The sequence below is a fragment of the Chiloscyllium plagiosum genome, unplaced genomic scaffold (genome assembly GCF_037043375.1).
Source record: "Chiloscyllium plagiosum isolate Xiang-an unplaced genomic scaffold, Cpla_swu_hap1 HiC_scaffold_8, whole genome shotgun sequence".
NCBI classification, from domain to species: domain Eukaryota; kingdom Metazoa; phylum Chordata; class Chondrichthyes; order Orectolobiformes; family Hemiscylliidae; genus Chiloscyllium; species Chiloscyllium plagiosum.
Window position 1 is genome coordinate 85,575,533 of NW_028270146.1, and position 19,819 is coordinate 85,595,351.

At 41.1% G+C, this 19,819-nt stretch overlaps 1 protein-coding gene across 1 annotated transcript in view; it reads left to right on the forward strand.

Annotated features, from left to right (window-relative positions):
• dcaf5 (ddb1 and cul4 associated factor 5) overlaps positions 1–19,819 on the forward strand; it is a 102,505-nt gene that overhangs the window by 44,558 nt on the left and 38,128 nt on the right. Inside the window, exon 6 of the mRNA XM_043698096.2 lies at positions 11,255–11,468. Within this exon, the coding sequence (XP_043554031.2) occupies positions 11,255–11,468 (214 nt within the window). The remainder of the gene's footprint in view (positions 1–11,254; positions 11,469–19,819) is intronic.

Below are 19,819 nucleotides of genomic sequence, written 5' to 3' on the forward strand. Positions count from 1 at the left end.
AGCGCAAGGAGGAACTAAATGTATGAGAGGACAACAGATAAAAGTTAGAATGGCTGAAAGTCAGGGAGAGCAATGATTTAGAGTAAGAGGAGCATGAAGATTTGGGAAAGAAATTCAAAAACATTATTTACCTACCATGGACTGGGAGCACTGGTGGATTCATTTTATGAAGTTGTTGGCTTTTCAGCCATGAGATTTACTTATCTGTGTCTTCTTTTCTGACTTAGATTGTAATTTCTAACACCTATAGTTAAGTTGCTGTTATCACATTGCAGAATATTATGGCTGGTTTCTATAAATTTTGAAGGTTAATGTCTCAGGTGAGTTTTAGATTTTTAGAGAGCTCTGTTATGTGCTTTAGCAACCATGGCCATGATAATGCTACGCATGTCAAGAGGAGATGAGTGCATTCTCTCTTGTTGAAGTTTGGACTTACTGAACCCATGTCCAGTTCTGTGTGAAAACTTTAGGATAATTCACAAATATGCAGGATTGGCACCAATTGCTTGAACTCAGTGCCATGCATCTGGGAGCCTGAACATTTCCTCAAATGTGCATTTCAACAGAATGCAAGAGGCGAGGGGCTAGGTGACTACTAGACCAGTTAGATAGAAAGCACATCGCAGAGGTTCCTCAGGCTAGTGGCACTCACTAACCTGTTTTCAATTTTGAAAATCAGGGTGATTGATTTTATCTTGGAAGAATGCAGAAACAAAGGTCTCGCATGGTCATGGGAAGTTTTACTGTACACGGTGGTGGAGCAAGTAAGGGCAAAATTTGCAATTGTCTGAGGCTTCATTAGCGAGTTACTTGGACAAACATTTTTATTATTCCTTTGTGATTACCACAATGGCATGTTGTCTCCCTGTTTCCAAGCTGAAGAATATCACCAAGTCAAGATTTTCTATGAGGAAACAGGGGCATCCAGAATTTAATGATCAGTGTTCAAACATTTCTGAGGACCGTCAGTCAGCAATTAGGAAAAGGTTAAAAATAGGACCTCCCTTTTTGAATTACCTGGAAGCAGATTTGTCTGCCATTTTAATTAGGGCCTTTGTTTAGCCATGATGATTAGGGTTAGTGAGCCTTGTGCCCTGAGAGGAAGAATCCTGAATTAAAAGGGGTGTAATAAGTAATACTTCTGAAGGTTGGGAGCTTTGGTGTGTGTGCATTGAGTGGCGTTATTTATTTACTTATTTATTGATTTGTAGTGAGTATAGTTTTGATTTGTGGAGTGGGGTAGTAGTTAGTTCATTGTAATTGTTGTTATAATTTTAAATTGTTATATTTTTGTAAATGTATAATTTTGTAAAGAAAAAATTTCTCAATGAAAATGTTTTTTGAAAAAAGACCTCCAAAAGTCAAAATTTCAGGTTTGCTCTTACAGAATACAGAAACAGGAAGATGGTGCAGGTAAATGTTGGGGAACTTCAAGAGAGGGGGATTTGGATTCTTGAAGTATTTGATTGGGCTCTGGAGAGAGGGCACTTTGACAAAATGATTGCACCTACACTGAGCCTGGGCTAATGTCACTTGAAAGGTTAACTAATGTGGCCGGGAAGGTATCAAGCTAATTTTATTGAGAGAAGGTAACCCGAAGATAACAGGGGAGCGAAAATGAGCAAAATAGATATGAACAGTGGTAAAATTAGAAATATTCCAAATACTGATTAGCTCAGATGGAGAAAAATAGCAGAAGTGGTAAAGATGATACAAATTTGTCAGTAAATTAATGACTTTAACAAATAAGATTACAAGAATTGTAGCACCAGTTGTCACATGGAACTATGATGTGACTGCATTAATAGAGACATGGTTCAAACAGACTCAATAATGCGTTCTTAATAATCCTGATTACAAATTATTCCAAAAATGATGAAAAAAGGCAGGGGTGGAGTAGGTGTGGTGATATTGATTTAAGGGTGCTACTTGTCTAAAGAGGATTTACTGGAGGATTTACCAGATAATTTGACCTGAGTTGAGGAACAGCTGTTGCACTGGGGGCATTCTTTTTATATAGAGAGATAAGGGGTTTATTGGTAAGCTTCAAAGATCTCTAGCAGGAATAGAATAGTAAAAAGAAACTTGTTTCTATGCAATTTATATCATGAAGTTCTGGTCAGAGAATAAATAATTTCTCATGTATTGGTGTAGGAGAATTTTCTCAATGTATGAAGTCTAGCAAGAAGGAAAGTGGAGTTACATCTGGTTTTCACTGGAGCGTAGGAAGTTGAGGAGTGACTTTCTAGAAGTTTATAAAATCATGAAGTGAATAACAGAGGTCTTTTCCCTAAGATAGGGGAGTTCAAAACTAAGGGGCATATTTTTAAGGTGAGAGGAGAAAGATCTTTTGAAAAGGACATGAGGGAGAACTAGTAAAAGATTGCATAATTGCAATGAAATTTTTTTAACCAGAATTGGAGGTACAAGTACTTTATTGGTCAGAGTTCATTTTAGTAAGTTAAGGGAGCTACCATAAGTGGATTAGAAAAGGTGATTGTAGGATAAGGAAGAATAGAAAATAGAGCAGTAGAAAATATTCAGAGAAGACAAACTGCAGTAGCACCCCCCCCCCACCACCACCACCGGTACCCACGGGGTATACGTTCCAAGACCTACCGCGGAAGCCCGAAACCATGGATAGTCACAAACCCATTCATTTAAATAGGAAATTTACCTTCCCGGCAGCCCCCGGTTCCTGGTTCTGGAATGTTCCCTGTAATATGTTCAGGCCACGGTAAACCGCGGGTAACTGAAACAGTGGAAACCGGACCCGTGGATACAGCGGTTGGCCTATATGTCCTTAAAGGAAAAATTAGCACATAATGTATTCTCGACATATGATTTACTTGGATCTCTAAGTAGAGGAATAGTCATAGAGTCATAGAGATGTACAGCATGGAAACAGACCGTACCCGCCCCATATCCCTTATAAAAGCAATGAGCTCACTGCTAAATTTGTAAATCCCTGATTAGGCCTCACCTGGAGTATTGTGGGTAATTCTGGGCACCACAATTAAGGAGAAATGAGATGACATTAAAAGTGACAACATGAGGTTTATGTTGCTGTTACCAGCAATGAGAGACTTCAGTCACACAGACGTTGGAAAAGTTCGGACTGTTTTCCTTGGAAAGGCAAACACTCAGATGTGAGCTGGCATCAGTTTTCAAGATCAGGGGTTTTGAAATGTAATTGAGGGGGAAAAAGTCTTTTCATGTCAAGTGGGTTCACAACGAGAGGTAATAGATTCAAAATAATTGGCAAAAATAGGGGGAAGATGAGTCATGTCCTCACTCAAGTTATCGGGATCTGGGACATTACCTTAAAAAGGTGGTGAAAGCTGATTCCATAAGTAATTTTAAGTTAAGTACTTGAGGAAATTTAAGGATTCTATATGGAAGGCAGAAATGTGGGATTAAACATGACACTTTAAATAAAGCAGCACAAACACTACATGCCCAATGGTGAATTTCTCTGCCGTCAGTTTTATTGATTTTTATGAAACAACATCAGTTTGAGTCTAAAATTGAAGGTACTAATTCTCCTAGTCCAAGTGCAGATGAAGCACTGGAGGATTAGCAGAAAGAGTAAAATAAATGAATGTGAGCCACCTCATATTACAGTTCATGAAATTCTTTCAATTGCAAGATCTTTAGAATAGAATGACATGTAACTCAGAAATAAAAGTTCATCCAAAATGTGATATCAAATGGAAACTGTTTCCCCACGTACTTCTCTCTACATTCTTCCTAATGCAGAGATTCCATGCAGCAATGCAAGCTTTACTTCCAATCTTAGCAATGTAAACTGGATGCTTTGCAGATTGCAACTGGAAAAGTTGACCATGAAAAAGAAACACACACAAGGAATGCACTATGCAAGAAAGAGATTGAAAAGATGTCCATTGGTTGTTTGTTGAAAAGAAAAGAGAAGCAAAAAGCACAAGCCCCAATCGAATGTCAGTATTTTAGGTTTTATCGTAAACCGAGGGTAATCATATTTGAATAAAGACAAAATACCATGGATGCTGGAGATCTCAAAAAGACCCAGAGAAACTGAGCAGATCTGTTAGCATCTGTAGAGAGTGAGTTAACATTTCAAGCCTGGTCTGGCTCTTTTTTAGAACACTGCTTCCAGACCCACTGAGTTTCTGTTATTGATTTAGTCTGATCATGTTGACTGTGAAAATGGGAGAGACACAAGTTGAAAGACTTGAAGTAATTTAGCAAAAGCAAGATACTGTGAATACTGGAAATCAGAAATAAAAACAGAAAATGCTGCAAGTACTCAACTGGCCAGGCTTCTTGAGAGTGAGTGAATGTTCACATTTCAGTTAGATGACTTTTCATGAGTTTCAGGTACATGACTTTTCACCTAAGAGACAAATTGAATTTATTGAAGAATGCACGAGGCATATCAAGAAATCAATTCAAGACCATACTGAAGCAGTTAAATTCTTGTCAGTAATTTGCAGTTAAACACGAGACCAGTCTCAACAGAGAAAAGATAAAATCACTGATGAGACATGTTAATCAAGTGCTTACTCGAACCTCTGATTCAAGAATGTTTCTTGTGTTTCAAAAACTTTATCCTGAAGGCTATTTAGAAGGCAGTTGAGACTTTTCAAAACACTTGCTGAACTTGGGTTAAATTTATAATGGTGTCGTGAAAATGAGCTAACCAGATTTGTGGATTTAAATAACATTATTCTTTCATTTGTGAAAGATGGGCAGATACCATTACAAATTGTAAGTTTAAAATAAACTGCACAAATGAAAATAAGTAAATAAAACATTTACTTTCTTTTAAATTTCAATTTTCTTTACTGCATATTTGATCAATTTCACCCGTAAATTTGGTACAATTGGCCATTTTACCATTGCGAGGACAGTCCTATTTTATACAGTTGTATTTTGGCATTTTCTGAGCAGATCTAAAAAGATGTGATGAAACCTCGGAACAGGGATTCAGCTCAGTACTGTTTTCATAGTTCGATTCTGTAGATCAGTTGATTAATCCTTTTCCTATTGTACGAGGACATGATTAAGAAACAGATTTAGTGTTTTGAATCTTCAGGCAATTATCTTCCAACAGTTTATACTCAACTATCTGCAAAATAATTAGTTCTATACAATCAGTTGTTTCCGCAGCAGTAACCTGACCTCTACCTAGTTTGAGACCTGCTAGAACCACTTGTTCCTTATTGCAATTATTATCTACACATGAGCAAAGAACCAAATTCCAGAGGTGAATGCTATTCACATCACGGCAGTGTTTTGACTGAGTATGACATTAAAAACCCACAATAAAAACTCATTAATGTAAAGCATGGGAAAATCTCTCCACTATCTGGAATCATAGCTAGCACAAAGGAAGTTGTTTGTGGTTTCTGGAGACCTATTATCTCAGTCCCAGGAAATTGGTAGAGGAGTTCCTGGGACCATTGTCCGAGGCCCATCTATTTACAGTTGCTTCATCAATAACCTTTGCTCTGCTGTAGGAACAGAACTGGGATATTCACTAATTGTCACATAGTGTTCAGTTTCATTTGCAATTCTTCGGAGAATGAAATGGGTAAGAAGATCTGGACAAGATTCATATTTGAATTGATAAGTGACAAATGACATTTCTACCATGCAAATGCTGGGAAAGGACCCTCTCCAATGAGGGAATCTAGTCGTATTCCCCTAATATTCAATAGCATTGCCTTGGCTGAAACCACTGGTGCCAACATCCTGAGATTCACCGTTGGAACAAAAAATAAGCAGGGTAAACCCCACATAAATACTGAGAAGCTAGATATTCTGGACTAACCACTTTCTGATTTCCTAACGCCTGTACAGCATCAGCAAGGTACAATTAACGTCTGACAGAGTGTTTCCCTATCTGCCTGGATAAATATAATTGTAACAACACTCAAAGCTTGATGTAATCTACTATGAAATAGTAGATTAACAATTCATTTACTATATTCACATACTCTTCCACTAGCACACTGTGGCTGCAGTGTGTATCATGTAAAAGAACCACTGTTGATGCACTTGCCAAGGCATATTTAATGTTGCTTTCCAAACCTACAATTTTGATCATCCAGAAGAACAAACTGGCAAATGGGAATACTGCTATCTGCAGGTTCCTGTCAAAGTTATCCATTAGTGTGACTTTGAAATTTATCACTGTTCCATCATTGTCTCTGTGTCGAAATCTTAGAACTCCCTAAAACCAAACCGCATGGACTACACTGGTTCAGGAGGCAACTCATCGTACCTCCTCAAAGCAATTAGAGATGGACAATAAATGTTGGCCTTGCAAGTAATACTTACATCCTATGAGCAAGGTTTTGGGAAAAAAAAAGAACTTCCCTAAAGCATTATTGGATATGAAGGGTAAATTTAATGAGTGCTAGCTGTAAAAATCATGATTCTGGAAATCTGGAATAAAAGCAAAGTGCTGGAAAGATTCAGCAGCTGTGGAAAGAAAGACAGAGTTAGTGTTTCAAGTTTTGAAATGACTTCAGAATGTTTTAATTTTTCAGTTAAAAATACACTATTTATTTAGGAATCCAGGGGTCTAATTTGTTCATTACAATCTGGACGATTACTGTTTCTTTTGTAGATTTGGTTTAAATGCATTAGCTGTCACTCTCGGCTACATAGTTAATAATTGCAGCTTAAGACATGCTGGACTTGATTTTCGAACTGTTTCATTTTTCTTGTTGTATCTGGAAGGTCTTGTTTGTAGGGGGCCAAATGACTGGGCATGAAGATGATTAGGACTAGGACTGAAGGGATGTTGTTGGGTGACTGATTAGATTCCTTACAGTGTGGGAACAGGCCCTTCGGCCCAACAAGTCCACACACCCTCCGAAGAGTAACCCACCCAGAACCATTTCCTTCTGACTAATGTGCTTAACTCTATGGGCAATTTAGCACAGCCAATTCACCTGACTTGTACATCTTTGGAATGTGGGAGGAAGCCGGAGCACCCGGAGGAAACCCACGCATACACTGGGAGAATGTGCAAACTCCACACAGACAGTTGCCCGAGGCTGGAATTGAACCTGGGACCCTGGTGCTGTGAGTCAGCAGTGCTAACCACTGAGCCACCGTGCCACCCATATGAATTACTTCAAGATGTATGTTTCTGAGGAGAGAGTGTGGGATTGTAAGAGCTTTGAGTCAGTCTGGTGGTATTACATATGACTTTTTAAAAAAAATAAGTAGAGAAATTGAACTTTTATAAAAGCTAATAATGATGGATGTGTAATTTGAACTCCAGGAGTTCTTTTAAATGTTCGTATTTTCTCTCAGTTACCTGTGTTAGTAGTTGTACTCTCAGTAATTGTGTGAACTCCTTTGATATTTTCCCCATGTAATGTGTGCCACATAAAAGTTGAATCCTTTTAGTTATAAAGTAATTTAAGAGAAAAGAGGTTGACAGCTTAATATCTTTGAGCATTAAAAATATTTCTGCTGATTATTTGGATCTCTGCATAGAAAATATTAAATGCAGAAAGTACTATTGATGCTGGTGATCAAAAAATGGTTGCCTTTTGACAAACATTTGCTCATTTTGAGAAGATTTGTAGCTCAGGTTGAGGTTCTGGATATAGGTTTGCTGGCTGAACTGGAAGGTTCATTTTCAGGTGTTTCGTCACCAAACTAGGTAACATCTTCAATGAGCTTCCAGATGAAGCACTGCTAGTGTTTCCTGCTTTCTATTTATATGTTTGGGTTTCCTTGGGTTGGCGATGTCATTTCCCGTGGTGATGTCATTTCCTGTTTATTTTTCTCAGGGGTGGCAAATGGGGTCCAAGTCAATGTGTTTGTTGATAGAATTCTGGTTGGAATGCCATGCTTCAATGAATTCTCATACGTGTCTCTGTTTGGCTTGTCCTAGGATGTGTTGCCCCAGTCAAAGTAGTGTCTTTCCTTATCCCGGGATACATGAACATCAACTAGCCACAAAACGACCTGACCCTCTCTCACTAGTGTCCTTGCATATGATAAGGAAGGACACCACTTCGACTGGGACAGCACATCCATCCTAGGACAAGGCAAACAGAGACGCGCATGAGAATTCCTAGAAGCATGGCATTCCAACCGGAACTCTATCAACAAGCACATTGTCTTGGACCCCGTTTATCACCCCCTGAGAAAAAGAACGGGAAATGATGTCACCACAGGAAGTGACATCACCAACCGAAGGAAACCCAAACATAGAAAGCAGGAACCACCAGCAGAGCTTCACCTGGAGGCTCACTGAAGATGTTACCTAGTATGGTGAAGAAATGTCTGAAAATGAACCTTCCAGCTCAGCAAGCAAACCTACATCCACATTTGCTCATTTCACTTGCTAAATCATCCATATCAGACAACTGGAAAAAGCTTATGACACTCTCCTTTCTCTCGCAGGCACTTTCACTGTGGCTGAATAAGTATGTGTAAATCTCTCAAAGTAATTGATTCCGCAGTTGAAAGATGAGCTAACGGTCTTTTTAGACTGGGTGCCTTTGTATTGTTTTAACACTAAGCAGTAGAATGTGTTATTCTCCTTTTGGCTTGTAAATCAGCAACCATATCATTGGCTAGCATGGGTTTACAATTAATATTTTTAAAAGGTTATCTTCTGTAGATGAACAAACTGAGAGTTTTTAATGAACTCTTCAAAGTCTTAGAAAAACAATTTATGATCTGTATAGCATACCAGCTTTTTCTAATTTGTAATAATGATACTTTTACTTATAAATTAGTGCCTTAAACCATGGTAGGGAAATACATGGCTGAAGTAAACATTTTGGGTATCTTTTCGATCGAGTCTGCCATTTTGATTAGACTAGATTCCCTACAGTGTGGAAACAGACCATTTGGCCCAACAAGTCCACACTGATCCTCTGAAGAGTAACCCACCCAGATCTATTTCCCTACATTTACACCTGACCAATGCAACAATAAGACCATAAGACAGAGGAGTGGAAGTAAGGCCATTCGGCCCATCGAGTCCACTCCGCCATTCAATCATGGCTGAATGAGCATTTCAACTCCACTTACCCGCATTCTCCCCGTAGCCCTTAATTTAGCATGGCCAGTTCACCTTTGGGTTGTGGGAGGAAACCCACGCAGACACTGGGAGAATGTGCAAACTCTACACAGACAGTTGCCCGAGGTGGGAATCAAACCTGGGTCCGTAGTGCTGTGAAGCAGCAGTGCTAACCACTGTGCTGCCCAAACTTTTATCAGTTTGTTCTGAGGAAGTTTGAAAAGACAAACGTTTCAACAGGAAGCAAGACTAGTTCTATACTTATTGACCAAATTATACGACTTGTGTTGGAATGGCTTTTGATTGCAGATACAGATTGGTTGTTCTCTATTGTTTACAAATGTAGAATGCTTGATCAACTTTCCATACATTGTTGCCTTGGCCAAGAGTAATGAGAAATTCTTTTTGAAACTTTTAAGCAAAATATTCTCATTGATTAGTTCAGAAAATCTGTTAATAAGGAAGGAGGATGTGTACATTTTCTTGTAAATTTGTCATTATTCAGCAATCCAGTAGTGGAAGAAATATAATTGAAGGAAAAAAAATGGATAACTTTTAAATTGGAGGAAGCAAAATTAGTATCTTAATTCTTAGATTTTAGTTATTTTTATATTAGGTTCAAAGTGGTTATTTCAAAACCAATTTCAAAATGGTTAGTTGTGCTATGGGAAGCTGTCAACTGAAGATGCAGGATTTAGTAAGATCCTCCTATAATAAATTGAATCCATACACAACGAGATTCCAGTTGTAGCCTGGAGAAAACAAGAATATATAAAATTGAGACTACTGCTATAATTAGAGGTTTGAGTAACTAGAAGAGTTAGAGCTTCTTGCTTTCTTTTTTGATTTATTGATGTTAGAAAATATTTTTTCCCTTATTTCTAGAACTGCTCTCAGCACTTAGTTAGTCATCCTTGAGGTGAATATTTTTAACTTCTAGGACATCTGACTTTGGCTGTATTGTGCAGTCATATCAGCGATACACGAGTACCAATTTCTGTCAAGGAAATTCTAAACTCGCGCAGTGAATAAAAATGTTAAGTTAGAATGCTCCTTGTAGATTTTCATTGAAAAGCTACAGGTCACATGAGGAACAGGATACTTATTTCTGTTGGTGTTGAATGGGCATTTTTTTATGGGATAAATGTATTATTGATACAAATAAATCTACCTGGCAAAGTTCAATCTATTTATGCCTCTGTTGTTCTCTCCCATGCTCATAATCTCTCACTAAACACTAGACTGAGGGGCAGTCAACTTTGATTGGTAATGTCAAAGGGTTCTTGTGACGCAGTAACACTGTCCCTATTTCTGGGCGACAGGACCTAGCTTCAAGTATCACCTCCTTCAGAGATGTGTCACAATGCCTGAACTTTGGAAAAAACTGGGAATTCATTGTGACAGTTCTGGTAGAATACTGTGGCTTATTGTGATATACTAATTGACTGATTGTGTGACATTTAATGTCTTCTAATGCACTATAATCAGCTTTACAGCCTGAGGTGTTCACAAATAAATAATCTAATGAATATCCTGTTGTAGATCAAAATATTTTCTGATACTGTGTTCACTGTACAGAATAGGTATGTTTGCATTGCATCCAGAAATCTTTGAGTATCTAACATGTCTTGAAGATTTTATTTCTGTTCCTAATTTTATTTGCATTAAGATTCTCACTTTTTAAATATGTTTTCGATGATGCTAAAGTTGATATTTGGAAGGGGAGATTGTGATTGGTGGGCAGTGAAATTCGAGAATTATGAAAGATTTATGATTTTGGCACATTAATTGAAATAATGAAATAAAAGTCAGGAAACTCTAAACCTGCAACACTGGATTCCAGTGATTTCAATCCCAGCGTGAAAGGGTTGACTTGAAATTCCTGAAGGCGTTTTGCTAGCTCTCAACCAGTGAATTTGAGGACAATATGAATTCTTGCATTATCAGTTGAGCTTCTGTTTCTGGACAAATCTGCAATCGGTTAATTGTGGTGTGAAAAGATCTTGCTGCTTAATCAACGTGCAGAGTTCACATGTCTGAGCAGAAGTTGTTTTTCTCTGAAAACATTGGTTCCTTGTCTGAGGCAGATGGGTTCATTACAGATTTCTAAACAACAGAAACTTGTGGCAAAGATAAAAGTGCATTAATAATCAGAATTTGTACAGGTGGGTAGTATGCTAGGATTTCTTGTAACCCCCTGTGTTCTTCTTGTAGCTCCTTGCTCCGTTATGGAGGAAAACTTCCTATGCAGAGTGCCATGAGTGTCCGCTTCAATAGTAGTGGGACCCAGCTGTTGGCACTGCGGCGTCGCCTCCCTCCAGTATTATATGACATTCATTCGCCACAGTCTGTGTTTGAGTTTGATAACCAAGGATATTTCAATTCCTGCACTATGAAGAGCTGTTGCTTTGCAGGAGACCGTGATCAAGTAAGTAAACACCATTTAAAAGGAATGATTGGAAAAGTAGCTTTTAGCTACTTACATTGTCATCCAGGGTCTGAGAGACCTTAAGAGTAAGCTGATTGCTCACCATTGAATGAAATTATATTAAGAATTGCTGAGTCGAGTTATGTGTCCATAAATAAAGGTGATATACTGAGCTGTTTTAGGCAACGTATCATATTGTTCAGTAGTCTGTTAAACCATATGACCAGTAGCAAGAAGAAATTGTCATATTTTTAAAAAAATTGACATTAACAATGGGGGTAACTAAGAGCTGTGCTATACCAGGATTTGGAAACTTTTTCCATGGAGGTAAAATGCCTATTTCTTTTTGCATTTCTTGGACATATTTCCCTGGCATTCATACGAGACTATGTTGTTTCTGTTATTCAGTGTAGCAGTATGTTTGGAATGTCTGGTGGACTTGTTATATTTTTATTTGCCTACGTAGTGAGAGCTTTGCCTTTATGGATGAGCTCATAGACTTGAGATTTTGTTAAATATAGTTACTGGCAAGACCTTTTGAGTATTGTGTGCAGTGTCTGTTAAAATACTTTAGTTCTCTTCCTTTGAGTAAATGGGAATAAAACAAAAATTAATGTTCTTTAACAAGTTGAGTGGTAAATTAGACTTTAACAGGGTGGGTGTGTTTGGATTAGCATTTCTGTTCATGATAAGAATCAGCAGAAGTGAAATGTAGATTGTAGGGTGGGGGTTCATTTAGCTGGATGGTTAGTTCGCAGTGCAGAGTGATGCCAGTAGTGTGACTTCATTTCCTGCACTGGCTGAGATTGTCCTTCTCAATCTCTCCCCTCGCCTGAGGCATGGAGACCCACAGGTTAAACCACCATTAGTCACCGGTCTCTAATGAGAGGCAAGTCCAGAAGAACTATGGCAACTTTAATTGTGGATTATACTTCAGGTAGTAACTGAGCATATTGCTCAGCATGTAAATTGCAACATGCTTACAGATTGTTGGAATGCTGGTGAAAGTTTCCATTTGAGTTAAAAGTATGCTATTGCACCTTACTGATATCCCACATTCACATGTAGACTTGTGGAGGTGCTGGCCAAAGTTTCAGTTGCCCTGAGATTGCAGTCATACGTAATGATGGATTTTTGTGTATCATTGAATATGAAATTCCTGTTATATCAGCATTTAAATGGCCATTTAATATTTGGAAATTTTAATTCAAAGCCATTGAAATGTGATTGGTATGCCTGTTAAAATGACACTATTTTTCTTTTGAAAAACTATTGTCCCTCGACATTGAATTCTAAAACAACTATGTGTCATATGAATTGTTTGACAATATGCATTTGCTGTTTTTCTTTAGCAGAAGTGCTGTCACTTCAGAATTTTCCATTGTAATTAAGCCAGTTTTTATTCACGCTGCTAAAACTGAACATTTTTCACTTTGTTCTCTTTAAGTGTACTGTGTTTGTATCATTTTTCGTTGTTAATGATATAAGATGACAGTATTTTTTATTTATTTTAAAGACACCCATTACACCCTCCCTCAGCTCCAGCAAGTACAAGGACTTCAGGAACTTTATTGCAATGAAGATTACAAACAGCAGCTCAGCTGCCTTTTCCACTTCCTATTCCTTCACTAATTCTCAATCCATTGTATTCCTTCCCCTTTATCACACACCCTTTGAAAGTTCCTACTATTAACATTTAACTGTACCGCTGTATCAGTTTAACACAAATTGTCATTGAAAAAACCTGTGCTGGCTGGTTTTTTTATATTAAATAGGAGAAAGTGAGGACTGCAGATCAGAGCTGAAAAATGTGTTGCTGTAAAAGCGCAGCAGGTCAGGCAGCATCCAAGGAGCAGGAGAATCGATGTTTCGGGCATAAGCCCTTCTTCAGGAATGAGGAAGATGAGCCAAGCAGGCTAAGATAAAAGGCAGGAAGGAGGAACTTGGGGGAGGGGCGTTGGGAATGCGATAGGTGGAAGGAGGTTAAGGCGAGGGTGAGAGGCCAGAGAGGGGGTGGGGGCAGAGAGGTCGAGAAGAAGATTGCAGGTCAAGAAGGCGGTGCTGAATCCGAGGTTTGGAACTGGCCTCTTACCCGCCCTCGATCTCTTCAAACCTATCCACCCCTCTCACCCACTCCAACCTCTCACCCTCGCAACGTGCAGCCTTCCACTCCCTCCGCACCAACCCCAACCTCACTATCAAACCAGCAGACAAGGGAGGCGTGGTAGTAGTTTGGCGCATCGATCTTTACACTGCTGAGGCTAAACGCCAGCTCGCGGACACCTCCTCCTACTACCCCCTTGACCATGATCCCACCTCCCACCACCAAACCATCATCTCCCAGACCATCCATAACCTTATCACCTCAGAGGATCTCCCATCCACCGCCTCCAACCTCATAGTCCCACAATCCCGCACTGCCCGTTTATACCTCCTGCCCAAAATCCACAAACCTGACAGCCCCGGCCGACCCATTGTCTCAGCCTGCTCCTGCCCCACCGAACCCATCTCTGCATACCTCAACACAGTCCTGTCCCCTTTAGTCCAAGAACTCCCCACCTACGTTCGGGACACCACCCACGCCCTCCACCTCCTCCATGATTTTCGCTTCCCCGGCCCCCAACGCCTTATCTTGACCATGGACATCCAGTCCCTATACACCTCCATTCCCCATCATGAAGGCCTCAAAGCCCTCCGCTTCTTCCTTTCCCGCCAACCCAACCAGTACCCTTCCACTGACACCCTTCTTCGACTGACTGAACTGGTCCTCACTCTGAACAACTTCTCTTTCCAATCCTCCCAGTTCCTCCAAACCAAAGGAGTAGCCATGGGCACCCGCATGGACCCCAGCTATGCCTGCCTCTTAGTCGGACATGTGGAACAGTCCATCTTCCGCAGCTACACTGGCACCACCCCCCCATCTTCTCCTCCGCTACAACGATGACTGTATTGACACTACCTCATGCTCCCATGAGGAGGTTGAAAGTTCACCCACTTTACTAATACCTTCCACCCCAACCTCAAATTTACCTGGACCATCTCAGACTCCTCCTTCGCCTTCCTAGACCTCTTCATTTCTATCTCGGGCGACCGACGCAACACGGACAATTACTATAAACCGACCGACTCCCACAGCTACCTAGATTACACCACCTCCCACCCTGCCCCCTGTAAAATCGCCATCCCATATTCCCAATTCCTTCGCCTCCACCGCATCTGCTCCCAGGAGGATCAATTCCACTACCGAACAACCCAGATGGCCATTTCTTCAAAGACCGCAAATTCCCCTCAAACGTGGTTGATGATGCTCTCCACAGCATCTCCTCCACTTCCCGCTCCATCGCCCTTGAACCCCACCCCTCCAATCGCCACCAGGACAGAACCCCACTGGTCCTCACCTACCACCCCACCAACCTCCATATACATCGTATCATCTTTCGTCATTTCTGTCACCTCCAAACAGACCCCACCACCAAGGATATATATTCCCCTCCCCTCTCCAAACAGTGTTCCGGAAAGACCACTCCCTCCGCGACTCCCTCATCAGGTCCACACCCCCCACCAACCCAACCTCCACTCCCGGCACCTTCCCCTGCAACTGCAAGAAATGCAAAACTTGCGCCCATACCTCCCCCCCTCACTTCCCTCCAAGGCCCCAAGGGATTCTTCCATATCCGTCACAAATTCACCTGCACCTCCACACACATCATTTACTGCATCCGCTGCACCTGATGTGGCCTCCTCTACATTGGGGAGACAGGCCGCCTACTTGCGGAACGTTTCAGAGAACACCTCTGGGACACCCGCACCAACCAACCCAACTGCCCCGTGGCTGAACACTTTAACTCCCCCTCCCACTCAGCCAAGGACATGCAGGTCCTTGGCCTCCGCCATTGCCAGACCATAGCAACACGACGCCTGGAGGAAGAGCGCCTCATCTTCCGCCTCGGAACCCTCCAACCACAAGGGATGAATGTAGATTTCTCCAGCTTCCTCATTTCCCCTCCCCCCACCTTATCTCAGTCCCAACCCTCGAACTCAGCACCGCCTTCTTGACCTGCAATCATCTTCCCGACCTCTCCGGCCTATCACCCTCACCTTAACCTCCTTCCACCTATTGCATTCTCAACGCCCTCCCCCAAGTCCCTCCTCCCTACCTTTTATCTTAGCCTGCTTGGCACACCTTCCTCATTCCTGAAGAAGGGCTTATGCCCGAAACGTCAATTCTCCTGCTCCTTGGATGCTGCCTGACCTGCTGAGCTTTTCCAGCAACACATTTTTCAGCTTTTTTATATTAAATCCATGCTTGTCCAAATGACTGTTAATTTCTAAAATACTTCGTTACCACTAACATTAAAATAACTGACCCATACTTGCCAGATTTATCCTTTTCTTTTATTGAAAAAGGTACAACGCATGCTTTCCTTCAGTTTTTCAGGAGGATTTGAAGGCTGTGGCTGACAGGAAACAGTGGTCATTTTTCAGCAAACTGTCACCTGTGGAGTGCAACAGACATCAGTTCTAGAGCCTCAAGCACTTACAATCTATATTAATGAACTTGATGAAACGACTTGAGAGTATCGCATTGAGGTTTGCTGATGCTAATAAGATAGTTGGGACACCAAATTGAGGAAAGGATACAGAGAGTCAAAAATGGGATATAGTTTGATTAAGTGATGGGGCAAAAATGTGTCAGATGGAGTATTTTGTGAGATTGCCCACTTTGGCAGGAAGAGTGAGAAATCAGAGAATTTGAGAGACTGCAAGCTGCTATGGTGCAGAGGGATCTGGGACACCTTGTAACTGAAGCACAAAGACAGCATGCAAGTACAGGAAATCATTAGTGAGGCAAAAGGAATGTTGGCCTTTATTGCAAGGGGGATGGAGTATCAAAGTTATATAGGGCATTGGTGTGAGTGCATGAATGTCTTGTGTGCAGATTTGATATCCTTAAGAAGGTGTGGGAGACTCTTCAGAGAACGTTTACTATGCTGATTATTGGGCTGAAGGTTAATGGGCCTATATTCTGCATTTAGAAGAATGTGAGATGATCTTATTGAAACATATGTTGGGGGCTTGCCAAGGTAGATGCTGTGTGAATGTTTCCCCTTAAGGGACATTCTAGAATTAGGGAGCACAACTTACAAATAAAAGGTGTGACATTTAGTACATGAATTCTCTTCCATGGAGAGCAGTGTAAGGAAGTTGAGGATGATTGAGGGCTGGGTAGCAGGAAGGAAAGTAGAATTACTGCCACTAGGAGGTTAGCCATGATGGTGCAATGTGGTGGAGAAGGCTCATATGGCTGCACATGCTCCTATTATATAAACACAGTAATAATTCCTCTAGTATTGTCAAACCAGGGAGTACATTGCCTTTTGCAGCTAAAGTGCAAAAATTATTTTTTCAACTCACATTATCTGGTGTGTTTAAAACTATCCTGTCTCAGTTTAGCACTTTCATGTCTTTATCCAATGTATAGTTGAACCATAGAGACTCAAAGGCACAAGGTTCAGTCCTCAATCTGTGCTTAATTAGCTGCAGTATGATCATAGCCCATTCACATCAAACTTCATAGTAACTTCTGATCCAGCATTGCATATCTGGTACTGGGTGCTGCCTAAGATAGCTTCCTGTCTAGATGTAGCTGTCTGTCTGTCTGTCTCTTTTTCTCCATCTCTCTCTCTCTCTCTCTCTCTCTCTCTCTCTCTGTTCCTGGTCATGTTTCAGGCTGTGTCAATGGCAGCCAAGTTTACTCTTTTTTTTGGCAAGATTGCATGTTGCAAACAGAATGGTGTCTAAATAAGTTGAATCATTATATCATCAGTCTGAACTGATTTAAAAGCCTGAAAATAATTCAGAATAATAGTTTGCTTGTTTGATAAAGTGTTTTGGTCAAATAGCTATTGAAACCCTGGAGGCAGAACTATTTTCATTTTTGTGTGCTTCCTAATGTAGAAAAATGGTGGAGGAGGAAACAGAGAAAACTGGGTATCAAGCAAAAGAGAAAATTTAGCAAGGGTGAACTGAATGTCTGCTCATTAGTGCATGTCCTGTAGCTTTAGAAGAGGGAGGTTTCAAACTCTAGTGGCTAAAGGCATGGCATGGCTGATGAACATGTGCACGTTTTTTAGTGTGTGTGAGCATGTACGACAGACAGACACCAGGGCTGGCGTGACTACTCTGGCATGGGATTATGCTCAGCATGGACCTGGAGTGATTGAAGGGTCTGATTATTTGCAGTATGATTCTGAGGAGAATTTGACATCTGATTGATGATTCTAAAAAGGATGTGCTGGGATGCCAGGATCCAACATTATCTAGCATCAACATAGATTAGTGAAATCTGGTGTGAGACATGTATAGCAGAGATTAGGATGAACTGGCATCTTTCGAAGTAGGGAGGAATAGGAGGGAGAATCATTGAGACCAAAATTGAGAAAGGTAGGTGTTTGAAGAAATGCAAATGTACTTGACATATTAACTGGCTTGCCAGTCATCTGATCTCTACCTCTGTTGTAAGTGAACCTTGAAGTTCAGGTGCATGGTTCTCTGAAAGTGGAGTTACAGGTAGACAGGGCAGTTTTGGCGCACTGGCCTTTATCAATCAGGGCATTGAGTATAGAACTTGGGAACTTATGTTGCAGTTGTACAGGACGTTGGTGAGGCCGTACTTGGAGTATTGTGTTTGTTTCTGGTCACCTTGCTTTAGGGAGGATGTTATTAAACTGTATAGAGTGCAGAAGAGATTTACAAGGATGTTGTCAGGACTCAACAGTCTGAATTATAGGGAGAGGTTGGACAAGGTAGGATGTTTTCTTTAGAGTGTAGGGGACTGAGGGGGCGTTCTTATAGAAGCGTTTAAGATCCTGAGAGGCAAAGATAGGGTGAATGCACTGTCTTTTTCTCAGGTTTGGGGAATCGAGGACTGGAAGGCATCAATTTAAAGTTTGAGGGGAAAGAATAAAAGGGAACCTGAGAAGCAACTTTTTTACACAGAGAATGGTACACATATGGAATGAGCTGCCAGCTGAAGTGGTTGAGGCAAGTACGTTAACAAAATTTAAAAGATATTTGGACAAATACATGGATAGGAAAGGATTGGAAGGATGTCGGCTCAGAGCAGGCAAATGCAATTAGCATTGATGGACATTTTGGTTGGCATGGTCCAGTTTGGGTCAAAGAATCTGTCTCTGTGCTGGAGGACTCTGACTCTAAGTTCTTTTGTGTGCAGTCTATGGCAACCATCCCAGATGTCGCTTATTACGTTGTGTCGGAAATGGTAAGCTGAAAATATATGGACTTACAGAGCTGTAAGTGTCAACTACTGAAGGAAACAAAAAAGAAGTTTACCTTAAAAAAAAAATTAGTTTGCAGTTTTGGATTTGGGTCAAAATAGCAGATAAATCTTCCATCCCTACTTCTGCAGAAATTAAATATGAAACAGTATTGAAACTTTTTCCACACTGAGTGGTAAAACTATGAAGTAGCTGCAGAATTCAGTAAAAACAATGAGCAAATCAGATGAGTAGCCCTGTTATAAATGCTAAACAAAGAGTCTTTCAGGCCTTATCGAATGGCAGAAAAACGAAAAAGGAGAGATTTTGCAGGCATTGAAGACACAATTTAAACCCATATCAGTATAACTTAAAAGCAGTGTGTGTTCCACATCAGAGTTCAGGTGGAGAGGGAGCTTATTGATCAGGAGGTGACTGTGCTACTATATGTTTCAGTTGTCCAAACTCTCAAGGTTTAGCGATAAGATGTTTTCAGAAACAGTTTTATCTTACATAGGCGGGATTTTACTGGACAGCAAGGAATGGGGGAAAGCAGGAAATGGATGCTGGGAGAAGAGAAGGGAAGAGGATTTGGACTGAAGGGAAAGTTGGGAAAGCGGGAGGGTGCAGTGCGGGTAGGGTTGGACAGAGCAGATGGCTGAAGGGTTTTGAGAGGTGAGGGAGACGGCAGCTGGGGGATTTAGGGGTACAGGAGACACTGAGGGGAAGAGATCATGCCAAGAACGCTGCAGAGGGAGCAGGAATTGTGTGGGAGGGTGGGGTTGGAAGTGAGGCGGGGGAATCACAAAAGGATGTGGGGAGAGGAAGCAGGGGTGGAGGGAGGGGACAGGGAGGCTGTTGGGATGAGGAGGAGGAAATGCCAAAGCAGCTGAGGTGGTGGTGGTTCCTGATTGCTAAAAAGGGGAAAGGGGGGTTTTAGCAAGGGAAACGGGGTGGTCGCAGGGGGAGGGGAAGCCACATCTGTGGAGGAAGGACAGGCTGAAGATGCTTAGGGAGAGACAGGTGGTGTGCTGGAGATGTAGATGGGAAGACCACAAGGGGAAGGAGTTGGGG